The 22,751-nt window shown below is 50.4% G+C and overlaps 1 protein-coding gene across 2 annotated transcripts in view; it reads left to right on the top strand.

The window, feature by feature from the left end:
• The first annotated feature begins 271 nt into the window (after positions 1 to 271).
• LOC117870340 (butyrophilin subfamily 3 member A2-like) overlaps positions 272 to 22,751 on the top strand; it is a 131,441-nt gene continuing 108,961 nt past the window's right edge. For both annotated transcript variants that reach the window (XM_034757478.1, XM_034757477.1), the window contains exons 1-4: positions 272 to 409; positions 10,446 to 10,536; positions 11,643 to 11,990; positions 14,145 to 14,429. In XM_034757478.1, the coding sequence (XP_034613369.1) occupies positions 10,467 to 10,536; positions 11,643 to 11,990; positions 14,145 to 14,429 (703 nt within the window). In that variant the 5' untranslated portion in view covers positions 272 to 409; positions 10,446 to 10,466. The remainder of the gene's footprint in view (positions 410 to 10,445; positions 10,537 to 11,642; positions 11,991 to 14,144; positions 14,430 to 22,751) is intronic.

Here is a 22,751-nt window from a genome sequence, read left to right as displayed (position 1 = left end):
AAGGGCAGCTTGGTGGTGAGGAAAGGGGATGGGATGGGAGTGGGGAGCAGATCCAGGGGCGGGGGAGTATCAGCACTCAGTGCTGACCTGCAATGGGCCTCCTGAGTGATCGGAGGATGAATGGGAACCCCAGAGGCATATAAACTCCTTTCTGCTCACCGTGTCTCCACAGGTAACCGAACACCTGTCCTGGATCCTGGCCAAATAATACATCTGCTGTAATACACAGGTTAATGTTTGACAGGTGCCCTGGTGCTTTCACTTTCCCCCGGTCAGAGTTCACGCACAGCTCCGGGACCCATTTCCTCGTCTGCCCCAGCATATTATTTCAGTTCCTTGGGCTCTCTGTGTGGGGCTGGGACCCCTGGTTCGCTGCATGGCATCTGTTGGGACATGCTGAATCCTTAAGGTAGGTCCCTCCCCGTTATTACCCCCTTTCCTTCATTCTTAGGGCTGCTTACACTCCTGCCCCGGGGATCACGTCCCCCCTGCCATGGCCTGTTCCCACCTCCCATCAGTGCTGGGCAAACTCTGATGGTGGGTGTGAGTCACTGCTCAGGCCCATTATCCCCTCACTGCACAGTGTGGCCATCTGGGGTTCCTTGTGGCCTTTCCCTGGAGGATGTGATGGGGTGCAGGGGTGAATTGGTGCCTCTTCAAAATGGAGGCCTTTCGGAGGAGGGTCTGCCAGGCCAGAAGTGTGGGGGGACAGTTCCTGTCAATGTTCACAAAGCCACCACCTTCCCTTCCTCGAAATCCCTCCTTGGAGCTACCTCTGCCATGGGGCCTATTGAGCGCTGCCACCTGGTGCTGACTAGGCTAGCGGCCAGCTGGGACTCTGCTTCCCTGCTACGCTCTTCTCTTCTGTCTTGTTATCTCATCCTCCCAGCCCCTCACCATGGAGGGGTTTGTCTATTTCACCCACTGGCTGTGTCCTGTCTGACATTTAGAGTCAGACGGTGAGTACTCTGGGGCAGGGACTGTCATTGTTACATGTCTGTACAGCACCTGGCACAGTGGAGCCCTGACCCCTGACTGGGGTTCCCTGTCAATACCGTAATGCAAATCATACACAACAGCAGTAACTAGCCTGGTGTGACAAACGCTGTGCTGAACACGGTTTTGTTCTTGGTGTGGAAAAGGACGGCTGTGGTCAGTATCGTGTCAGCTGGCCATGGTGACCCCAGGAGTCACTCTAGTGTTATTATTGTGGTGGCACCTGGGGCCCAGTCCTGGAGCAAGGGGCCCAGTGTGGTGGACGCTGCACAGACACAGAACAGAGACAGTCTCTGCCCCAAAGAGCTCACAGCCCAAGGCTAAGACTCTAGGGTTATACACGACCAGCTGACACCATGTTACACATGACATGTCATGTCTACCCTGAGTCTGAAGTCCTGGCCCTATAGAGACCAATGGGAACTCGCCCAATGATTTCAGTATGGCCAGAATTTCACCCTGAGTGGTTAATACTGTTAACACACTCTCTAGCACCAGGCAATTTTCGTGTGCAGAGAGTCCACAAGGGCCCTGGCTGGGCTGCACTCATCTGGGGAGAGCTGGATTTGCTGATCAGAAGCCGGGAAGCTCTGGGGGTTGCTGTGTGTTGGTTTCTACTGTGTGTCTGGAGCTCACAGACTGTTCATCTGCAGGAAGGTGGCTGGCGGGGGGGAAGAGCTCTGACTGTGCTGGCTGATGGCTAACTTCTTCATAGCCACTCAAGTGATTTAGGAGTTTAGGCTGGAGTCACAGCGTTGCAGGGCCTGAGTCCCAGGTGCCCTGCTGCCTCGGGGACTTCAAAGCCCTGAATTGGGCACTCAGGCTCCCCATACAATGTCTGGGCAGGGCTGTGCACCTACCAAAAGGCCCCTCAGAACCCAGCACACTGAGCAGGCAGCCACCTAAGCCAGCTAGTGAAATGCAGAGGAAAAGGGGCAGGGCTTAGGTTCCAGATACACAAAGAGAATTAGGCACCTCACTCCCATTGATCTGGGTCTTAGGTGCCTGGCTGACAAGCTGGAGGAAGGCGCCTCCCTCCGGCTGGGATTCTCAGCAGTAAAATCTCGTCTGGAGTTAGGCATCTAAACCCGGTCAGCCCTTTCTTGTACAGAGCCAGAGAGAAACCCCTTCCCCTACATTACAGCCAGTAGCCCAGGGGTCAGGGCACCCAGAGTCAAATTTCTGCTCCAATAACTATTTATTCAAAGTGGACCAGCTCCAATAGGAGAGACTCACCCCATTGACGGTTACTAGAGGACTCACCTGGGAGGTACAAGACCTGGGTTCAAATCCCTGCCCCAAATCAGACAGGAAATCAAACTTCATTCTCCCACAGCCCAGATGAGTGCTCCAACCAAAGACTCTTGGGTATTCTGGCCACAGGCCCACATCCCTCACCTGCCTCCAGCTGTTTTTAGTGCAGGGCCTGAACTGGTAGGTGCTCTGAGAGTAGTTAACTCTTAATCTATCTGTGTCCCTTTGTGACTCTGGCCCTTAACTCCTATTGAAAGTCAATGGGACTTAGGTGCTTTTTCAGTACTTTACTCAATGTTATTAGGCTTAACAAGAGCCCTGTAAAGAAGCTGGAAACTAGAGCTGGCCAAGAATGTTTCATGAAAACCATTTTTAATGAAAAATGGCTTTCAAAAGTATAGGAATATTTTCACCAAAAAAATTAATTCCATTTGAAAATTTTCATTAAAATGATTCACAATAAAAAATGTTCAAAATGAACATTTTTTCACTTTTAAGGAGGAAAAAAATAAGTGAACTTGAAAAAAAACCCATTCTAATTCCATTTGATCTTAATTGAATTTCCAATCTATTTGAAACCATTATTGTTTGTTTTGAGTCATTTTGTCAGAATATTGGAATAGTTTAGGCAAAATTTTTTGAATGAAAAGAAAATTTTTCTCAAAAAAAAATAAAAATCCCCATTTTCACCAGCCTCCCAGAATGCCCAGCGCCTGCTGGGCCTTGGCTCTGTGGTTCTCTCAGAGCCCCGCTTTGCACAAGGGCAAATAGGTAATAAAATGGCTCCAAAACCTACACTCACCCTTTGCCCTGGGGTGGGGCCGGATATGCAATGATAATAGAGAGTACTTGGCTGGGGGTCAAACTCCAATTCCTCCTTCCCGGGCCAGCAGGGGCTGGTAGCGCTGCTGCGGGTGGGACTGGCTTTCCCTGACATGGGGCCCCCATAGACCTGCCCTCAACCATTGGAATGGCTGTGGCTGGGTCCTGCTTCCCCTCTTAGAGAGACAGGCTAGCACATGGGTCCCCTCTAGCCCCCAGAAGGGTTGGGGCATCAACAAGGATTTTCCTCGCTTGCCCCCATTACTTCCCTCAGCAGGGGGGTGTTGGTTGTAGAGATATGTTTGCGCAAGATTATAAATTAGAGAGGTTCCCTCATAAAGGACAGTGTTATGAACACAGGAATGTTGAGCCGTGCCTGGCAGGAGTGTGGAGAACACAGTGTAGCTCTGCCCAGCAGTTCACCACTAGTTTGTTTTTAACTAAGTTTTATCCCTTTTGTCATTCACTGGTTTGTTGTTTAATGAACCCCAAGATCATTACAGCAGTACTGGGGGGAGGGGCTGGGTCCCCAGGGCTCTTCTCCCATGTTACACACACACTCCCTGCTGAGTGTGGTTGGCAGGGCCCGCAGAGCAGCGGAACTGGCAGGAAAACTCTTGCTGAACTTCACGGGGCAGTTCCCCTCTCGGATCCCCGGCCCTAGGATTGCCAGGCCTCCGGTTTTCGACTGGAATGCCTGGTTGAAAAGGGACTCTGGCGGCTCCGGTCAGCGCTGCCAACCTGGCTGTTAAAAGTCTGGTCAGCCGCACCGCGGGGCCCTAGGGCTAAGGCAGGTTCCCTACCAGCTCTGGCTCCACGTGGCTCCCAGAAGCAGCTACCTGGTCCCTGCGGCCCCTAGGTGCAGAGAGGTTCGGTGTGCTGCCCCCGCCCTGAGTGCCGGCTCCGCAGCTCCCACTGTCTGGGAATCGTGAGCAATGGGCACTGTGGGGAGGCACCTGCGGGCGCGAGGGCAACGCGCGGATGGAGCCTCCCTGGACACCCATGTGCCTAGCAGCTGACGGGACCTGGTGGCCACTTCCTGGGAGCCGCGGTAAGTGCCACCGGGACCCTGCACCCCCAACGCCCTTCTGCACCCAAACCTCCTGCCCAAGCCCAGAGTTCCCACCCGCAGCCAAACTCCCTCCCAGAGTCCGCACCCCCACACACACACCAACTCCCTGCGCCAGCCTGGAGCCCCCTCCTGCACCCCAAATCCCTCAACCTGGCCACATCCCAGAGCCCACCCCCCCCAGCTGGAGCCCTCACACCCCTCCCCACACCCTAACCCCCTGCCCCAGCCTGGTGAAAGTGAGCGAGGGTGGTGGAGAGCGAGCAACAGAGAGAGGGGGGATGAAGCGAGCAGGGGCAGGGCCTCAGAGAGGGGGATGGGCAGAGGGTAGGGCAGGTTTTGTGTGATTAGAAAGTTGGCAACCCTATCCGGCTCTCTGCAGACTCAGACAGGTGTTTCTGGGATGGTTAAATCCAGGGCACAATTCTGAGCTTTTCTCCTCACACATGAAACCAAGAAACTTAAGTTTTCTTTAAAATGCAAGACAAGAGTCTGCTGGGGCCCTGGGCCTTAACCCTTACAGGCACAGGCCTGTAGTGCCAAGGCCTTAACCCTGCTCTCTGGCAGTTCATGGCATTCCCCAGTGACCTTGGCTAGGCAAAGAAGGGAGGTCTCTTTGCGGAGAGGGTCCCCTTTGTTATGCTCTCAGCACACACAGATGCATTAGATAAAATCAAAAAATCTTCAGGCTGGAAGAATATAGCATAAGATGGCTTTGATGCTTACAATCCAGAACAATAACCAAGAGAGAAATGAAGCAGTCTCTTCCCTAGTGCCTAGGCCTTAATCCTGCCTCAGGCATGGGCCTATAATGCTTAGGTCTTAACCCTGCCCTCAGGAACATCATGTCATCCCCAAGTGACCTTGGATGGGCTCAGAAGGGAGGTCTCTCTGTGGGGAGGGTGTCCGTTGTTATGCTCCCGGCACACACAGAGGAGTTGGATATAAACATAAATCCTCTGACTGGATGGTTGCAGCGGAACATGGCTTTAATGCTTAGAATCCAGAACCCAGTCTGACCCTGTGTACACAGGCTGGAGAACTGGGGCAAGACGCCTGAAGCTCTTAGCAGACCTGAGACGGCGCCTCCTGATCCCCATCATGAATCTTACTGTAATATCTACTGATGTGGTGGTCTCCTGTTTATATCAGAGGAGGGGGAGCAGGTATCTGACAGCATCCCCTGGTGTCTGTGACAGCCACTGCCAGCCCCTTTCCTGTCACTTGGCAGCATCGCTTACCACGGGGGGTGACTTCTGGCCAAGCTGACCCCATATAAAGGGGGGTACCACATCCTGCCCAGAATGTGAGATGGGGCCTCTCTGGGCCTGATCTACACAGCATGTGAGTCTGTTACAGCCCCAGCTACACAGCTTGGCTCTTTAGCTCATGCTCTAGGGCCTCATGCACTTAGCTGTGGCGAGCCCTGGGTCACACACTGGCTGTGTTGTCCAAGGTGATGGCAGGCACAGAGCCAGGTCCCTTCTGCAGGGGGACAACAGGGTGGGTACCACTGGGGTTACCTCGGAAGTAGCCCTTGTGACAGGTTGGGTCACAGAAACCCCTTGGGACTTCCAGCTGATGTGCTGAGACTACATCTGAGCCCATTTTCCCTGATGGCTTGGAACTTCAGTACCCTGTCTTGTTGAGCCAGATAGCCTGCTCCAACACAGACCCAGGGTCTGAACCACGTCCCCCAAAAGCTGCAGACTTAACTGAAAACAGCTTAAGAAGTGCTCCTATCTCTAGCACCTAGATACCCAGTTCCCAGTGGGATCCAAACACCAAATAAATCAATTTTACTCTGTATGAAGCTTATAAAGGGTAAACTCATAAATTGGCCACCCTATATAACACGGATAGAGAGATATGCACAGCTGTTTGCTCCCCAGGAATTAATTACTTACTCTGGGCTAATTAATAAGCAAAAAGCAATTTTATTAAGTATAAAAAGTAGGATTCAAGTGGTTTCAAGTAATAACAGACAGAACAAAGTAAGTTAGCAAGCAAAATAAAACAAAACACCCAAATCTATGCCTAATACACTAAGAAACTGAATACAGGTAAATCTCACTCTCAGAGATGTTCCAATAAGCTTCTTTCACAGACTAGACTCCTTCCTAGTCTAGGCCCAATCCTTTCCCCAATACAGACCTTGTTAGTTCCAGATCAGGTGGTAACTAGGGGATTTCTCATGACTAGAATCACCTTTGTTCTGTTCCACCCTATTATATAGCTTTGGCACAAGGCGGGAATCTTTTGTCAATCTGGGTCTCCACCTCTCCTTCTAAATGGAAAATCACCAGGTTTAAGATGGATTCCATTACCAGGTGACATGGGCACATGTGCTGTGAGACTCCAAGCCTTCATTCTGCCTGGCCTGACTGACAGGAAGGCTTTCAAGTACACAGAGCCAGTTACAACCAATTGTCCTAGTTGGTGGGAGCCATCAAGATTCCAAACCACCATTAATGGCCCACATGTTGCATAATTACAATAGGCCCTTTGAGTTATATTTCATATTTCTAGTTTCAGATACAAGAATGATACATTTATACAAATAGGATGACCACACTTGGTAGATTATAAGCTTTGTAATGTATCAGGGGGTAGCCGTGTTAGTCTGTATCTACAAAAACAACAAGGAGTCTGGTGGCACCTTAAAGACTAACAGATTTATTTGGGCATAAGCTTTTGTGGGTAAAAACCTCACTTCTTCGGCTGCATAGAGTGAAAGTTACAGATGCAGGCATTATATACTGACACATGGAGAGCAGGAAGTTACTTCGCAAGTGGAGAACCAGTGTTGACAGGGCCAATTCAATCAGGGTGGATGTAGTCCACTCCCAATAATAACTCCCTGCTCTCCATGTGTCAGTATATAATGCCTGCATCTGTAACTTTCACTCTATGCATCCGAAGAAGTGAGGTTTTTACCCACGAAAGCTTATGCCCAAATAAATCTGTTAGTCTTTAAGGTGCCACCAGACTCCTTGTTGTTTTTGTAGATACAGACTAACACGGCTACCCCCTGATACTTGACACCATGCAAGGCACTAAATTTAGCCGTATGGAGTGGAAATCCATCAACCTCAACAAAAAACTTGTACAGATACAGACAGACATCATCTTCCTCTCCAAATGCAAACAGATGAACATCATACCAAATGGACTGAAGGTAAAAAATCCATTGCAATCAACATACTACACTGACTATGGGGAGAGACTGTGCCACACACTCTCAAAGAAACTGAGGAACCACCTGATCAGCATCCTGTACAGCAGACAGGAGAAGATCAATAATGAGCTCTCAGAACTGGAGACTCTCATACAATACCAACCTTCCACACAAACTTCCATGTGGCTGGACTTTACAAAAATGAGACAAGCCATTTACAATACACACTTCACTTCTCTACAGAGGAAAAAGGACAGTAAGCTATCTAAACTCCTACCTGCTACAGGGGGCTACAACAGTGGTACCCTCAACTCATCTAACAACATTGTCAATCTTTCCAACCATACACTTAGCCCAGCAGAAGAGTCTGTCCTATCTCGGGGACTCTCTTTCTGTCCCACCATCCCCATGAACATGATACAGTTCTGCGGTGATCTGGAAGCCTACTTTCATCGTCTCCGACTCAAGGAATATTTTCAACGCACCACTGAACAGTGCACTGACCCACAGGAACCCTCCTACCAACACTACAAGAAGAAGAACTCTGCGTGGACTCCTCCTGATGGTCGAAATGACAGACTGGACCTCTACGTAGAGTGCTTCCGCAGACGTGCACAGGCTGAAATTGTGGACAAACAACATCACTTGTCCCATAACCTCAGCCGTACAGAACGCAATGCCATCCACAGCCTCAGAAACAACTCTGACGTTATCATCAAAGGGACTGACAAAAGAGGTGCTGTGGTCATAATGAACAGGTCGGATTATGAACAGGAGGCTGCCAGGCAACTCTCCAAGACCACATTCTACAGGCCACTGTCCTCTGATCCCACTGAGGAATACCAAAAGAAACTACACCATCTGCTCAAGAAATTCCCAGCTACAGTACGGGAAAAAATCTACATGGACACATCCCCAGAACCCCGACCAGGGGTATTCTATCTGCTACCCAAGATCCATAAACCTGGAAACCCTGCACGCCCCATCATCTCAGGCATTGGCACTCTTACAGCAGGATTATCTGGCTATTTGGACTCTCTCCTCAGACCCTACGCTACCAGCACTCCCAGCTATCTTTGAGACACCACCGACTTCCTGAGGAAACTACAATGCATTGGTGTTCTTCCTGAAAACACCATCCTGGCCACCATTGACGTAGAAGCACTTTACATCAATATTCCACATGAGGATGGACTACAAGCTGTCAGGAACAGTATCCCTGATGAGGCCACAGCAAGCCTGGTGGCTGAGCTTTGTGAATTTGTCCTCACCCACAACCACTTCAGATTTGGGGACAACTTATACCTTCAAGTCAGTGGCACTGCTATGGGTACCCGCATGGCCCCACAGTATGCCAACATTTTTATGGCTGACTTAGAACAATGCTTCCTCAGCTCTCGTCTCCTAGTGCCCCTCCTCTACTTGCGCTACATTGATGACATCTTCATATATGGACCCACGGAAAAGAGGCCCTTGAAGAATTCCACTTGGACTTCAACAATTTCCACCCCACCATCAACCTCAGCCTGGGCCAGTCCACACAAGAGAGCCACTTCCTGGTCACTACAGTGCAAATAAGTGATGGTCACATAAACACCACTCTATACTGGAAACCTACTGACCGCTATACGTACCTACATGCCTCCAGCTTCCATCCAAGACACATCACACGATCCATTGTCTACAGCCAAGCCCTAAGATACAACCAGATTTGCTCCAACCCCTCAGACAGAGACAAACACCTACAAGATCTTTATCAAGCATTCATAAAACTACAATACCCACCTGGGGAAGTGAGTAAACAGATTGACAGAGCAAGACGGGTACCCAGAAATCACCTATTACAGGACAGGGCCAACAAGGGCAATAACAGAACACCACTGGCCATCACATACAGCCCCCAGCTAAAACCTCTCCAGCGTATTATCCACGATCTACAACCTATCCTGGAAAATGATCCCTCACTCTCACAGATCTTGGGAGGCAGGCCAGTCCTCGCTTACAGACAACACCCCAACCTGAAGCAAATACTCACCAGCAACTACACACCACACCACAGAAACACCAACCCAGGAACCAATTCCTGTAGCAAACCTCGTTGCCTACTCTGTCCCCATATCTACTCTGGCGACACCATCAGAGGACCCAACCACATCAGCCATACCATCAAGGGCTCATTCACCTGCACATCTACTAAATGTGATATATGCCATCATGTGCCAGCAATGCCCCTCTGTCATGTACATTGGCCATACCAGACAGTCCCTCCGCAAAAGAATAAATGGACATAAATCGGACATCAGGAATGGTAACATACATAAGCCAGTAAGTGAACACTTCAATCTCCCCGGTCATTCTATTACAGATTTAAAAGTCACTATCATTGAACAGAAAAACTTCAGAAACAGACTTCAAAGAGAAACAGCAGAACTAAAATTCATTTGCAAATTTACCACCATTAATCTGGGCTTGAATAGGGACTGGGAGTGGCTAGCTCATTACAGAAGCAGCTTTTCCTCTCCTGGAATTGACACCTCCTCATCTATTATTGGGAGTGGACTACATCCACCCTGATTGAATTGGCCCTGTCAACACTGGTTCTCCACTTGCGAAGTAACTTCCTGCTCTCCATGTGTCAGTATATAATGCCTGCATCTGTAACTTTCACTCTATGCATCCGAAGAAGTGAGGTTTTTACCCACGAAAGCTTATGCCCTAATAAATCTGTTAGTCTTTAAGAAGCTTTGTAATGATACCTTACAAGAGACCTTTTGCATGAAGCATATTCCAGTTACATTATATTCACACTCATTAGCATATTTTCATAAAATTATATGGAGTGCAATGTCACAGCCCTGCTCTGCTGCAGGCTCACCATGCACTAGTATCGGGGGGCACCTGCACCAATGGATGGTCAGAGAAATGACAAGGGGAGGAAATGGGGGTGGATACACAGCACTTCCCAGTGATAGAAATTCCTAGTGCCAGGCCTGGGCAGGCGGCAGAGCAGACTGGATGGAGTGAAATCCTCTCTTGTCCCTAGGGAGCTGCTCTGCCTGGGAGCAGAGTGGGTCAGGTCAGATGATGGATGGGAAGGTGTTAACCATCCCTACTCTCTCCTTACAGGTCCCTGCCCAGAATGTTCCCATGGCGACGCAGTGGCGGCTCTGTGTGTGCAGCCTGGGGATCCTCCTCCTGGCTCCGTATTCTCTCTCTGGTAACAACGTTTGAATTCCAATTATTTCCCTCCCTCTCCCCCATGTACGCCGCCCCCTTGTGGGCTTGGGTAGGGGCATCAGAGGCCAATGACACTCCCCCAGTGCCTCCTCAGTCCTGCAGAATAAAAGGGTCCAGGCCCAGGAGACTGTGGGGTGGAGATGACGTTAGGATGACTGGGGCACATCCTAGCTCTGGGTGGCACAATTGTTGGATCTTGAAGCAAGTTGCCCAGCTCCTGCTGCCCTTGACAGAGGTCTCCAGAGCCCCCAACACTGATCCCTTCCTGTCATGCCACGGGACTCAAAGGCAACATGCTGCTAGATCTTCCCCACTGGGAACCTGGATTCTCATGGCCTGCAATCTTTACAGCTACCTGAGGGATGGGGGTGCCCAGTTCCCCTTAGGATGAATGGAAGGTCATCAAAATCTCCTTGGTGGCTTTGAAAATCTGCCCCTTATGCCTCCCAACCAGTAGCCACACAGTGAAAGTCAGGTGTTACAGCTCAGTAGTAATTGCTCTACATGCCCCATGGTGGGATGGACGAGCCTGGAGACCCTTCAGACAAAGCTATTATGCAGACATAAATCATCCTCAGATGCTTACTTTCCCCCAGACACCGACCACCAAAATGATGAATCCCTATCTGAGTCAGTCTCTGTTTTGGGTATTGTGGGTCTTCATGGATCTGAAAGTGGTTCATCAAAGAAGTTGTCTGCAGTGGAAAGAACTCGTAACTGGGTGCCATGGGGCTGTGCAGGATGCTATGAACTGGCAAGTGGCTTCCAGATGGGGCCACCCCTTGCCAACAGAGTATAGGTAGGTTGCAAGACAGGCACCTTTGGTAGAGTTTCCGGGGGATTGTAGGACAGGATTGGTGGTATGACTGCACTGCCCTGCATCCAGACTGAGTAACTCAGTTGAGCTACACATGACTTAGCCTCGGGAACCTTCTGCTACGAGCTATGCATGACTGAGGAAATTTTGATTAGCTCAGCAATGCCCCCTCTTCTTTCACTCACTGTGTCTGTAGGGCTAGGCCCTGGCTCAGAGATGCCCCTCTTTTTTCTTGTCACTCACTCTGCTCCTGGGGTTTTCTGTTCCAGAGGAATTTTCCCTGGCTGGCTCCCCGCGCCCTGTGGTGGGGATAATTGGTCAGGATGTGGTGTTACTCTGCCAGCTCTCACCTCCAGCTGGGCTGCCCAGCATGAACGTGCAGTGGAGGAAAATTGGACCAGGATTTATCCTGGTTCATGAGTACATGGATGAGGGTACCCAGGACCTGCCGGGGGAGGGTTACCGGACCCGGACAGAGCTGTTCCGGCAGGAGTTCAGCAGCGGGAACGTCTCACTGAAGCTGAAACGGCTCCAAGCGGCAGATGCTGGGAAGTACCATTGCTTTGTGAGGAACCCAGATTGGAGCCTGGAAACCACCACTGAACTACAGGTTGCAGGTGAGATTCAGCACTAAGGGATGTACAAGGATGGAATGTTGTTGCCTTGGTAACGATGTCCAGGCTACTGGAGCTGTTCCAGCAGCTCAGTGTTTCCTTCTTGGAGCTCCAGAGTTATCAGTACCAGCAGATAGTGCAGCCTGCTAATTCAGCAGATCTTGATGTTACTCATAAAGAACAACCACCAGAATGGTTCGGTAACATTGGCACTCGGCCAGATTTATTGCCCTCAAGGCACAGTCCTAGTGCCCTGGCTCCGTGGTTACAGGTACATTAACACATGAGTGTCCAGTGGCCAGGAGTGGCTCAGTCAGCAGTGGGAGTCCCTGCTGTCCCTCGGCCACACAAAGGGTTAAGGTGAGATTCCCCCACATTTATAGACTGAAACAAACTGGGATAAACAACTTACATACCACCTTACATATTTCATTACATCTCTTTGTTACCTCCCCTTATTCCTGATATTTCAGACAGAACATCCCTATTCATTGTTCTGTCAATTCATTTTATCTTGTGCTAGATTGGGGTGTATCTGTACCAGCCTTCTGGAAAATATTTACATAAATATCTCATGTCTAGTACTTCTTGGGAGTGCCTATGTTTTGGCACATCTAACAGGAAATTTGCTAAGTTCAAGTACCGGACAGTGAACTTGGAAGCATCTGCCTTAATACATGGCCTGACTTTGGTTTACATCCTCTGGTTCCGGCCTCAGATCTTGCACCAGGTCCAGATCTCCAGGCTCTCCCTCCACTACAGGGAGGCGCTGTGTCTGGACAGCCAGAGCCTCCTGTACCCATGTGAGTGCCCCAATACTGAGCCCAGCATGGCAGCAGGGTCCTGTGCTGCAGGGAGTGATGTGCAGGACTCAGTAGGGGCCGCTCTCTCCTCGCACTCAGCACTGACCCCACTGGGGTGCTAGCAGGCTCAGTGCTGCATTAAACAATCTCTTTTCAATGAGATGAAAAGCTACAGTCCTCAGCTCTCATGCTTATTGTGGCGCTGTATGAGGGAGTGGGACCTTTACCCCCATGTTCTGCCAAGATCCCAGGTGAGGTCATAAGTACATTTGGCCTCCCTTAAAACTCCCTTTGCAGTTTCCAAGGGCTAGGATATTGTTTTTTATTCCCTGGGCACTGAGCCCGTGTCTAGTGCTGCACAAGGGCAGTAGAAAGGACGGTCTATGTCAATTTAGCTCACTAAGGCCAGGTCTACACTACCCCCCTAATTCGAACTAAGGTACGCAACTTCAGCTACGTGAATAACGTAGCTGAAGTTCGAAGTACCTTAGTTCGAATTAGTTCGAACTTACCTTGGTCCACACGCGGCAGGCAGGCTCCCCCGTCGACTCCGCGGTACTCCTCTCGGCGAGCTGGAGTACCGCAGTCGACGGCGAGCACTTCCGGGTTCGACTTATCGCGTCCAGACTAGACGCGATAAGTCGAACCCAGAAGTTCGATTTCCAGCTGTCGAACTAGCGGGTAAGTGTAGCCAAGGCCTAAGTAACCTAGCCCCAGGCAATACAGTTCAGAAACATCAAGCCCCAGGTGAGGGTCCCTCCTGTGATAATGCAGATCATTGAGGTTGTTTTAAATCATCTCCCATCTTTGGTGGCTCCTAGTGCACAGGCTCCGAAGGAGACGTGTGCTTTTAGGGAGAGATTTAAATGAGGGGAGGGTGGTTGTGTGCAGAACAGGGAGAGGGAAAACCAAGCATAAGGGGTAGCATGGCCTGGGGCACCATTAGCAGTGCGGGAGAAGGACACCAGAGGATACAGGCGGAGTGGGAGCAGAGAGGTAGGTGGGACCCTATCCTTTACCTGCTGCTCTGTACGGAAGTGCAGTGATCCTGACAGCTGCTAGGCTCCACCCCAGAAGTGGCTTAATTTCAGCAGCAGGTGCAACAATCTCTCTGTAGCAGTTTAAACCTGCACATTCCTCAGTGAGACTTCAGGGCTCAGTGCTCTATGGAAATGCAAGATGGCATTATTTAATTTCTCCAGTCATCAAGATGAGGGATCCCAGGGAGACTTTGCACATAAGGGAATGGAGCTTTCCAGTCACAGCCCCCTATATCCAGTGGTATCTGGGGAATCACATGGTGCTACCAAACTCATGATTTCCTGATACACACAGTCCTTGTCTCTCCTTGCAGCTGTGACTCCAGTGTTCATTGAGGTGCTGGGCCACCGGGGCCAGGGGATCGGGTTGGCCTGTAGATCCACAGGCTGGTTCCCCAAACCCGAACTCCAGTGGGTTGGAAAGAACTGGAAGAATCTGTCAATGGAGATTGTGACCAATGTGACTCAGGACAGGGAGAACCTATATAGTATTGTGAGTCACGTCACTGTCACAGAAGGAGAAGACAATGGAGACATCAGCTGCATAGTGCGGAATGGCCTGCTGGAGACCGAGCGACAATCGGCCATTCACCTCTCACGTAAGTCCCCCCATGCAGAAGGGGTCACCATGGGAGTGGGGGAGGGCTTGGTCACTTGGGAATTGCATTCGGCTAGGACCTGTTTCTGGTAATGAGACAGGAAATGTCCTTCTTATGGATGGAGATTTCTGTGATCTGGACAAACTGCCAGCCAGGAGCTGGGCTGAGTCTTGTGAATTGGGCTGAGGAGATGACACATCAAGTTGATAAAGGTAACTGGGCTGACCTAAGAGATTCAGGGTGTGTCTACACTAGAAACGCTACAGCAGCAACACTGTGGTTTAAACACTTGCTACAGCAACAGAAAGGGTTCTTCCATGGTTGTAGTAAATCCACCTCTCTGGGAGATGGTAGCTAGAATGACGGAAGAATTCTTCCGTCGACCTAGTGGTGTCTTCACTGGGGTTAGTTTCACGTCCTCTGTGACCTATTTAAGACAACCTAACTCTATAGTGTAGACCAGATGTCAGACTCTGAAAGGGATTTGACTTAGTGCTGCATGAAATTCTGATAAAATAATATAAAAATCAATGTAGCCCATATTAAATAGATTAAAAAGTAGCTGACTGATAGCTTTCAAAGTAACTGTAGTGGGAAATCATCCTCTAATAGGGATTTTTCTAGCAGTGTCCCACAGGGACCTATTCTGGGCCAATGCTATTCAATATAAAATCATTGCAGGTGACCCAAACATTGGTGGACAGGTAAATAATGATGGTGACAGGTTGGTACTACAGACTGAGGTGGATTGCTTGGTAAGGGGGGATTCACCCTAACAACATGCTGTCACAGATCCACAGCACCGGTGCCATAGCCCCAGCTTTAGAATAGTCTCTGAGAGGACCTTTCATTGTGACAGACCCTCTAGGGGTCCTACTTTTCCCCCAGGGAAAACCACCTGGCTTCACCACCTCCTTAGATTGAACCCCTGGGCCTTCAGTACCCCTGCTTCCCACTGAGAGCTCTGTTCAGCGAGTCCCACTGAGACAGACCCCTAAAGAAGACTGGTACAATCTTGGGCATCAAAGCATCTCCTCTGTCAGCAGTTGTAGTGACGCAGCCAGTGCTGTAAAACAGAAGAGTTTATTAGTCAACTGTCACACAGCACAGGACGTTCTTGGCTAGCACAGAGAAAAGAAAGTTACAGCATAGTCCATCCTGGGCAGCACAGAGCTCAGTGCCCTGTCCTTCTGACCCCTCTGTCCCAGTTCAGGTGTGCCCCAGCTGTTTCCTGCAGCCCATACTTAGCTTCCACCTCACACACCCCAGTTCTTTGTTCCCCAGCGGGGCTAATACTGCTTGGCTTCCTGCCAAGAGGTGGGCCAGCCATGGTCATTGGTTACTAGGCATCGAAGTCCCAGTGACTTGGATTTGCCGTTGTCTTCTCAGATCAGTCTGATATCAGTGGTGTTTCTCCCCACTAGGTACCAATAAAGCATGTAGGGGAAACCGAGGCACACATAGGCTTCATAAAAAATATTACAAAAATTCCCACTTTGTCACACATGCATTTCAACATGGCCAAATGCCAGGTGTAACGGGGTACACACTGTGCCCGTCCAGATTTGGCCCCTTGGCTCCTCTCCTCCATGAATCTGGGACACTTCAGTCTGGTGCAACTTCTGTGTTCTTTATTCGTGATCAGTTTCCAACTATATACAGGCTTTACAACTGCTTGGCCCATCACAGGCCTAGCCAGCAACAGACTAGGAGGCTCCTGCTCCCTCTGAGCCTGACCTCCCACTCTTAGTCTCTGTCCCCAGCCTTCTCTCACTTCCTTCCAGCGTTATAGCTCCTGCTAATGAGGCTGGCAGGTGTGGTCAGTTACCAGGCAAACATAGGACCATTCACCCAGCCCCAGTCCATTCTCCGCAATTGGGGCTGGAGTGGCAGGAGCTGATTATGGGCTTCTCCAGCAGCGCGCTGCCACAGACCTCACCACTTAAGCAACAGCCAGATGGGGCCTGATCCGGCCCCTTCTCCCTCGGCCTGGGAGGTTAGTCTGGGGGAGCCCACCACTTCCCACTGGGTGATCCCCGGGGTCCTCCTCGCAGGGTTTGTCTATCCCCCACCCACAGAAGGCACACTGGGTAGGGGGCAGACTGCCCCACAGGTCTGCTGTTAGCCAGAGATCTTCACACCAGTCACAGCCTTGCGGTTATCATCCCAGCTGCTCCCCCTTTCTGTCCAGCAGGAGAGCCGGGTGGGTCTGGACATCGCCCTGGCTGCCCGGGGCGTCAGGTTCAGTTACACGGCCCAGGGGAGTCTGGCTTTCTCTGCCTGGAGGTTCTACCTTCAGGCATTCCCTGGCAGCTTCCCCTTCTAGTCCTCGAGCCTCCTTCCCTGGCTGTCCTATACTAGGGCACTCCTTTGGCCCCTCGCCCCTTATTTCTCCCCGTCTTTATTTTGGCTTTGTTCTCTAGGATTTGGTTCTCCTGTCCTCTGGGGAGATGGGTCTTCCCCTTCACTGGGGCTGAGGGGCGTAGGAGTTTCCCCACCTTTCAATGGGTTCTCCTCCTTCTTCCTGCCGGCAGGTCCCCACCCATGGCTTCCTTTCCCCTTTGGGAAGGGGCCCCAATCTGTCCCCAGTACCACAGGGTATGGTAACCCCTCTACCATCCCAACCCGTTGCCAGGAGAACCTGCCCCCTACCTCCAGGGGCACCTGGGCCCTGGGGCAGGGCCTCCAATCTGCGTGGATGCACTCTAGCATCATTTTTGCCCCGGGGATAAACTACTGTGGATTTACCAGCCCTCTCTGAATGAGGGACCAGGCCGAGGCCGTGTCCACCAAGCCCCTCGGGGGCTTCCTCCCCACCGCACGGGGATGGTGGCCAGTCCTCGCCGCTTCTTCCTTCTTCCGCCATTCATCCAACCGCAAAACTCAGCAGGTCTACACTCCATTTCCGGGCAGCCCCGGCATTTGTGCCCAGCCGCCCACATCACCAGCACACCAGCTGTCCCGGGCAACAAGGGGCTCCCTTGGTCTCTTACTTCCTTTTCTCTGGGCTTCTCCCATGGGGAGGTTCTCGATGTTTCTTCCCCCCCGTCCAGGTCTATCTGACCCTCTTTTCATGGAAAAATCCACCTCCGCGCATTCCTCTGTCAGTTTAACAGCAGCCTCCAACATGTTTGGCTGGTGCCGTCGGTCCCAAACTTGTATGTTAAACTGTATAAATTGATCAGGAAGGAGAAATGGGGGAGAAAACGTGGAGGAGTTGCACAGTATGTAAGAGAGCAGTATGATTGCTCAGAGCTCCAGTATGAAACTGGAGAAAAGACTGTTGAGAGTCTTTTGTTTAAGTTAAAAGCCGAGAGCAACAAGGGAGATTTCGTGGTGGGCAACTGCTGTAGACCATGAGACCAGGAGAATGAGGTAGACATGGCTTTCTTCGGACAATTAATTGAAGTTTCCAGATCACAAGCCCTGGTTCTCATGGGGGACTTCAATAACCCTGATAGCTGCTGGGAAAGCAACATGACAGTGTACAGACAATCCAGGAAGTTTTTGGAGAGTGTTGGGGACAACTTCCTGGTGCAAGTACTGGAGCAACCAACTAGGGGTGTGCTCCTCTTGACCTGCTGCTCACAAACAGGGAAGAATTGGTAGGGGAAGTAGAAGTGGGTGAGAATCTGAGCAGCAGTGACCATGAGATGGTCAAATTCAGGATCCTGACAAAAGGAAGAAAGGAGAGCAGCAAATATGGACCCTCAACTTCAAAAAAGCAGACTTTGACTCCCTCAGGGAACTGATGGGCAGGATCCCCTGGGAAGATAACATGAGGGGGAAAGGAGTCCAGGAGAGCTGGCTGTGTTTTAAAGAATCCTTATTGAGGGCACAGGAACAAACCATCACGATGTGCAGAAAGAATAGCGAATATGGAAGTGACCAGCTTCGCTTAACAGAGAAATCTTGGGTCAACTTAAACACAAAAAGGAAGCTTATAAGAAGTGGAAACTTGGACGATGACTAGGGAGGAATATAAAAATATTGCTCTAGCATGCAGGGGTGTAATCAGGAAGGCCAAAGCACAACTGGAATTGCAGCTAGCAAGGGATGTGAAGGGTAACAAGAAGGGTTTCTACAGGTATGTTAGTAACACAAAGAAGATCAGGGGAAGTGTGGGACCCTTACTGAATGGGGGAGGCAACCTACTGACAGATGATGTGGAAAAAGCTGAAGTATGCAATGCTTTTTTTGCCTCTGTCTTCACAGACAAGGTCAGCTCCCAGACTGCTGCACTGGGCAGCACAGTATGGGGAGGAGGTGAGCAGCCCTCATTGGTGAAAGAATAGGTTAAGGACCATTTAGAAAAGTTGGACATGCACAAGTCTATGGGTCTGGATCTAATGTATCTGAGGGTGCTGAGGGAGTTGGCTGATGTGATTGTAGAGCCATTGGCCATTATCTTTGAAAACTCGTGGTGATCAGTGGAGGTCCCGTACAATAGGAAAAAGGCAAATATAGTGCCTATCTTTAAAAAAGGGAAGAAGGAGAATCTGGGGAACTACAGCCTCACCTCAGTCCCTGGAAAAACCATGGAGCAGGTCCTCAAGGAATCAATTTTGAAGCACTTGGAGGAGAGGAAGGTGATCAGGAATAGTCAACATGGATTCACCAAGGGCAAATCATGCCTGACCAACCCGATTGCCTTCTTTGATGAGATAACCGGCTCTGTGGATATGGGGAAAGTGATGAACGTGATATAACTTAACTTTAGCAAAGCATTTGATACGGTCTTCCACAGTATTCTTGCCAGAAAGTTAAAGAAGTATGGATTGGATGAAGGGACTATAAGATGGACAGAAAGCTGGCTAGATTGTCAGGCTCAACGGGTATTGATCAATGGCTCGATGTCTAGTTGGCAGTCGGTATCAAGCGGAGTGCCCCAGGGTTGGTCCTGGGGCCAGTTTTGTTCAACATCTTCATTAATTATGTGGATGATGGGATGGATTGCACCCTCAGGAAGTCAGCGGATGACACTAAGCTGTGGGGAGAGGTAGATATGCTGGAGGGTAGGGATAGGGTCCAGATTGACCTAGACAAATTGGAGGATTGGGCTAAAAGAAATCTGAGGAGGTTCAACAAGGACAAGTGCAGAGTCGTGCACTTAAGATGGAAGAATCCCATGCACTACTACAGTCTGGGGACCGACTGGCTACGTGGTAGTTCTGCAGAAAAAGAACCTGGGGATTACAGTGGACGAGAAGCTGGATATGAGTCAACAGTGTGTCCTTGTTGCCAAGAAGGCTAACAGTATATTGGGCTGCATTAGTAGGAGCATTGCCAGCAGATTGAGGGAACTCTATTTGGCACCAGTGAGGCCACACGTGGAGTATTGCATCCAGTTTTGGGCCCCCCACTACAGAAAGGATGTGGACAAATTGGAGAGAGTCCAGTGAAGAGCAACAGAAATTATTAGGGGGCTGGGGCACATGACTTATGAGGAGAGGATGAGGGAACTGGCCTTATTTAGTCTGCAGAAGAGAAGAGTGAGGGAGGATTTGATAGCAGCCTTCAGCTACCTGACGGGGGGGTTCCAAAGAGGATGAAGCTTGGCTTTTCTCAGTGGTGGTAGATAACAGAATCATAGAATATCAGGGTTGGAAGGGACCTCAGGAGGTCATCTAGTCCAACCCCCTGCTCAAAGCAGGACCAATCCCCAACTAAATCATCCCAGCCAGGGCTTTGTCAAGCCTGACCTTAAAAACTTCTAAGGACTGAGATTCCACCACCTCCCTACTAACTCATTCCAGTTCTTCACCACCCTCCTAGTGAAAAAGTTTTTCCTAATATCCAACCTAAACCTACCCCACTGCAACTTGAGACCATTACTCCTTGTTCTGTCATCTGCTACTACTGAGAACAGTCTAGATCCACCCTCTTTGGAATCCCCTTTCAGGTAGTTGAAAGCAGCTATCAAATCCCCCTTCATTCTTCTCTTCTGCAGAACAAGGAGTAATGATCTCAAGTTGCAGTGGGGTAGGTCTAGATTGTATATTAGGAAAAAAGTATTTCACTAGGAGGGTGGTGAAGCACTGGAATGGGTTATCTAGGGAGTTGGTGGAATCTCTATCCTTAGAGGTTTTTAAGGCCTGGCTTGACAAAGCCCTGGCTGCAATGATTTAGTTGGGGTTAGTCCTACTTTGAGCAGGGGGTTGGACTAAATGACCTCCTGATGTCTCTTCCAACCCTAATCTTCTATAATTCTATGATTCTATGTTTTCCGGGAGACCCTGCACAAATTGGTCAAGGATCACCATGTCCATAATCTCTCCCACCCTTTGGGTGTCCGGCCTCAACCACCAAGTGGCCCAGTCCATGAGCTTCTGGGCAAAAGCTCAGGGCTGCAAACCCCCTATCCACCAGGCCTCCCGAAACTTCTGCTGGTACTTTTCCACCGACAGCCCCATCCAGTCTAGGACGGCCACCTTCACCACATTGTAATCCTTGGCCTGTTCATCATTTATCCCCATATAGGCAGCCCATGTCTCGCCATCCAGAGAGGGGTCCAGTCACAGGGCCCAGGTCACCTTGTCCCACCAGGCGACCACGGCCACCCGCTCAAACATACACAGGAAGGCGTCAGGGTCATTGGCAGGGCCCATTTTACATAAGCCCAAGCCTGGCGTGCTCCTGCCATCACTTCCCTGGGGACTCACCAAACTGTGCAGGAGCTGCTGCTGTACCTCAGCCTGCTCCTGAAGAAGTCCTGGAGGGTCTTCTGTTGCTCACCCTGCCAGGCGAGTAAGGCCTGCCTCTCCACCTGGTGGGATTGCTGAAAGGCCTGCAGTGCTTTCTGCATCTCCTCTTGTTGCTTGGCTAGCCACTGCACGGTTCCCTCCATCTTCGGGTAGCCACTGTGACAAAGTTCCTCCACTGTCTTGGTGGGTCCTGCACTTCTTGGCAGATTTTCTTGACTCAGAGATTCACCATGTGGGTTGGGGAACAGCCCAGAGACTTCCCCTCTGGTAGAACCCACCATCCAGGTCTATTGGGAGGTTTGGGGGGAACCTGGGCCCACCCTCTACTCCAGGTTCCAGCCCAGGGCCCTGTGGACTGCAGCTGTCTAGAGTGCCTCCTGGAACAGCTGCACAACAGCTACAATTCCCTGGGCTACTTCCCCATGGCCTCCTCCAAACACCTTCCTTATTCTCACCACAGGACCTTCCTCCTGGTGTCTGTTAATGCTTATACCCCTCTACTCAGTCCTCCAGCAGCACATCCTCTCACTTCCAGCTCCTTACACCCACACCTTACTAACTAGAGTGAGAGCCTTTTTATACCAGGTGTCCTGATTAGCCAGTCTGTCCTAATTGATTCTAGCAGCTTCTTCTTAATTGGCTCCAAGTGTCCTGATTAGCCTGCCTGCCTTAACTGGTTCTAGGAAGTTTCTGCTTGTTCTGGAACTGTCCCTGTTAGCTTACCCAGGGAAAAGGGATCTACTTAAACTGAGACTAATATATTTGCCTTCTACCACTCTTCTGTAGCCATCTGGCCTGACCCTGTCACACCACACTCTGGTGGTGGCTGGAGATCCCAGACAAGACCCTATGTGTAACGGGGTACACACTGCACCCCTTCAGATTTGGCCCCTTAGCCCCTCTCCTCTGTGAATCAGGGACACTTCAGTCTGGTGCAACACCCGTGTTCTTTATTCGTGATCAGTTTCCCACCACCAGCTTCCCACTATATACAGGCTTTACACCTGCTTGGCCTACCACAGGCCTGGCCAGCAACAGACTAGGAGGCTCCTACTCCCCCACACCCTTTCTCTCACTTCCTTCCAGCCTTATAGCTCCTGCTAATGAGGCTGGCAGGTGTGGTCATTTACCTTCATCCAGCCCCAATCCATTTTCCCGGATTGGGGCTGGAGTGGCAGGAGACGAGTAAGGGCTTCTCCTCCAGCAGCAACCTGCCACACAAGTTTACATGTCTATGAACAAAAAATGTAATTCACAGGCCATGGCTACACTTGCAGCTGTAGATTGCTTTAAGTTAAACCAGCCTTTGGAGAGCGCACTAGGGAAAGCGCTCAGTCTGTCCACGCGGAGAGCTGAAAGCGCACTGGCATTGCCACATTTGCAGCATTTGCAGGTGCATTGGGAGCGATGAATTATGGGCAGCTATCCCAGCATTCAAGTGGCTGCAACGTGCTTTTCAAATGGTGGGGGGTGGAGTGTGACAGGAAGCGGGGGAAGGGGAGAGAGAGTGGGTTTTTGGAGTGCTGAGAGTGTGTCAGCAGGTTGTCTTGTAGTTTAGACCCGCCTCCCCCCCGCCTCTCTCTCACTCACTCAAAGCGAACAGTAGCTGCTTGTTTTT

This window comes from Trachemys scripta, unplaced genomic scaffold (genome assembly GCF_013100865.1).
Source record: "Trachemys scripta elegans isolate TJP31775 unplaced genomic scaffold, CAS_Tse_1.0 scaffold_26, whole genome shotgun sequence".
NCBI classification, from domain to species: domain Eukaryota; kingdom Metazoa; phylum Chordata; order Testudines; family Emydidae; genus Trachemys; species Trachemys scripta.
The sequence above is the reverse complement of the archived record's forward strand: the minus strand, read 5'-3'. Positions and strand labels throughout refer to the sequence as shown.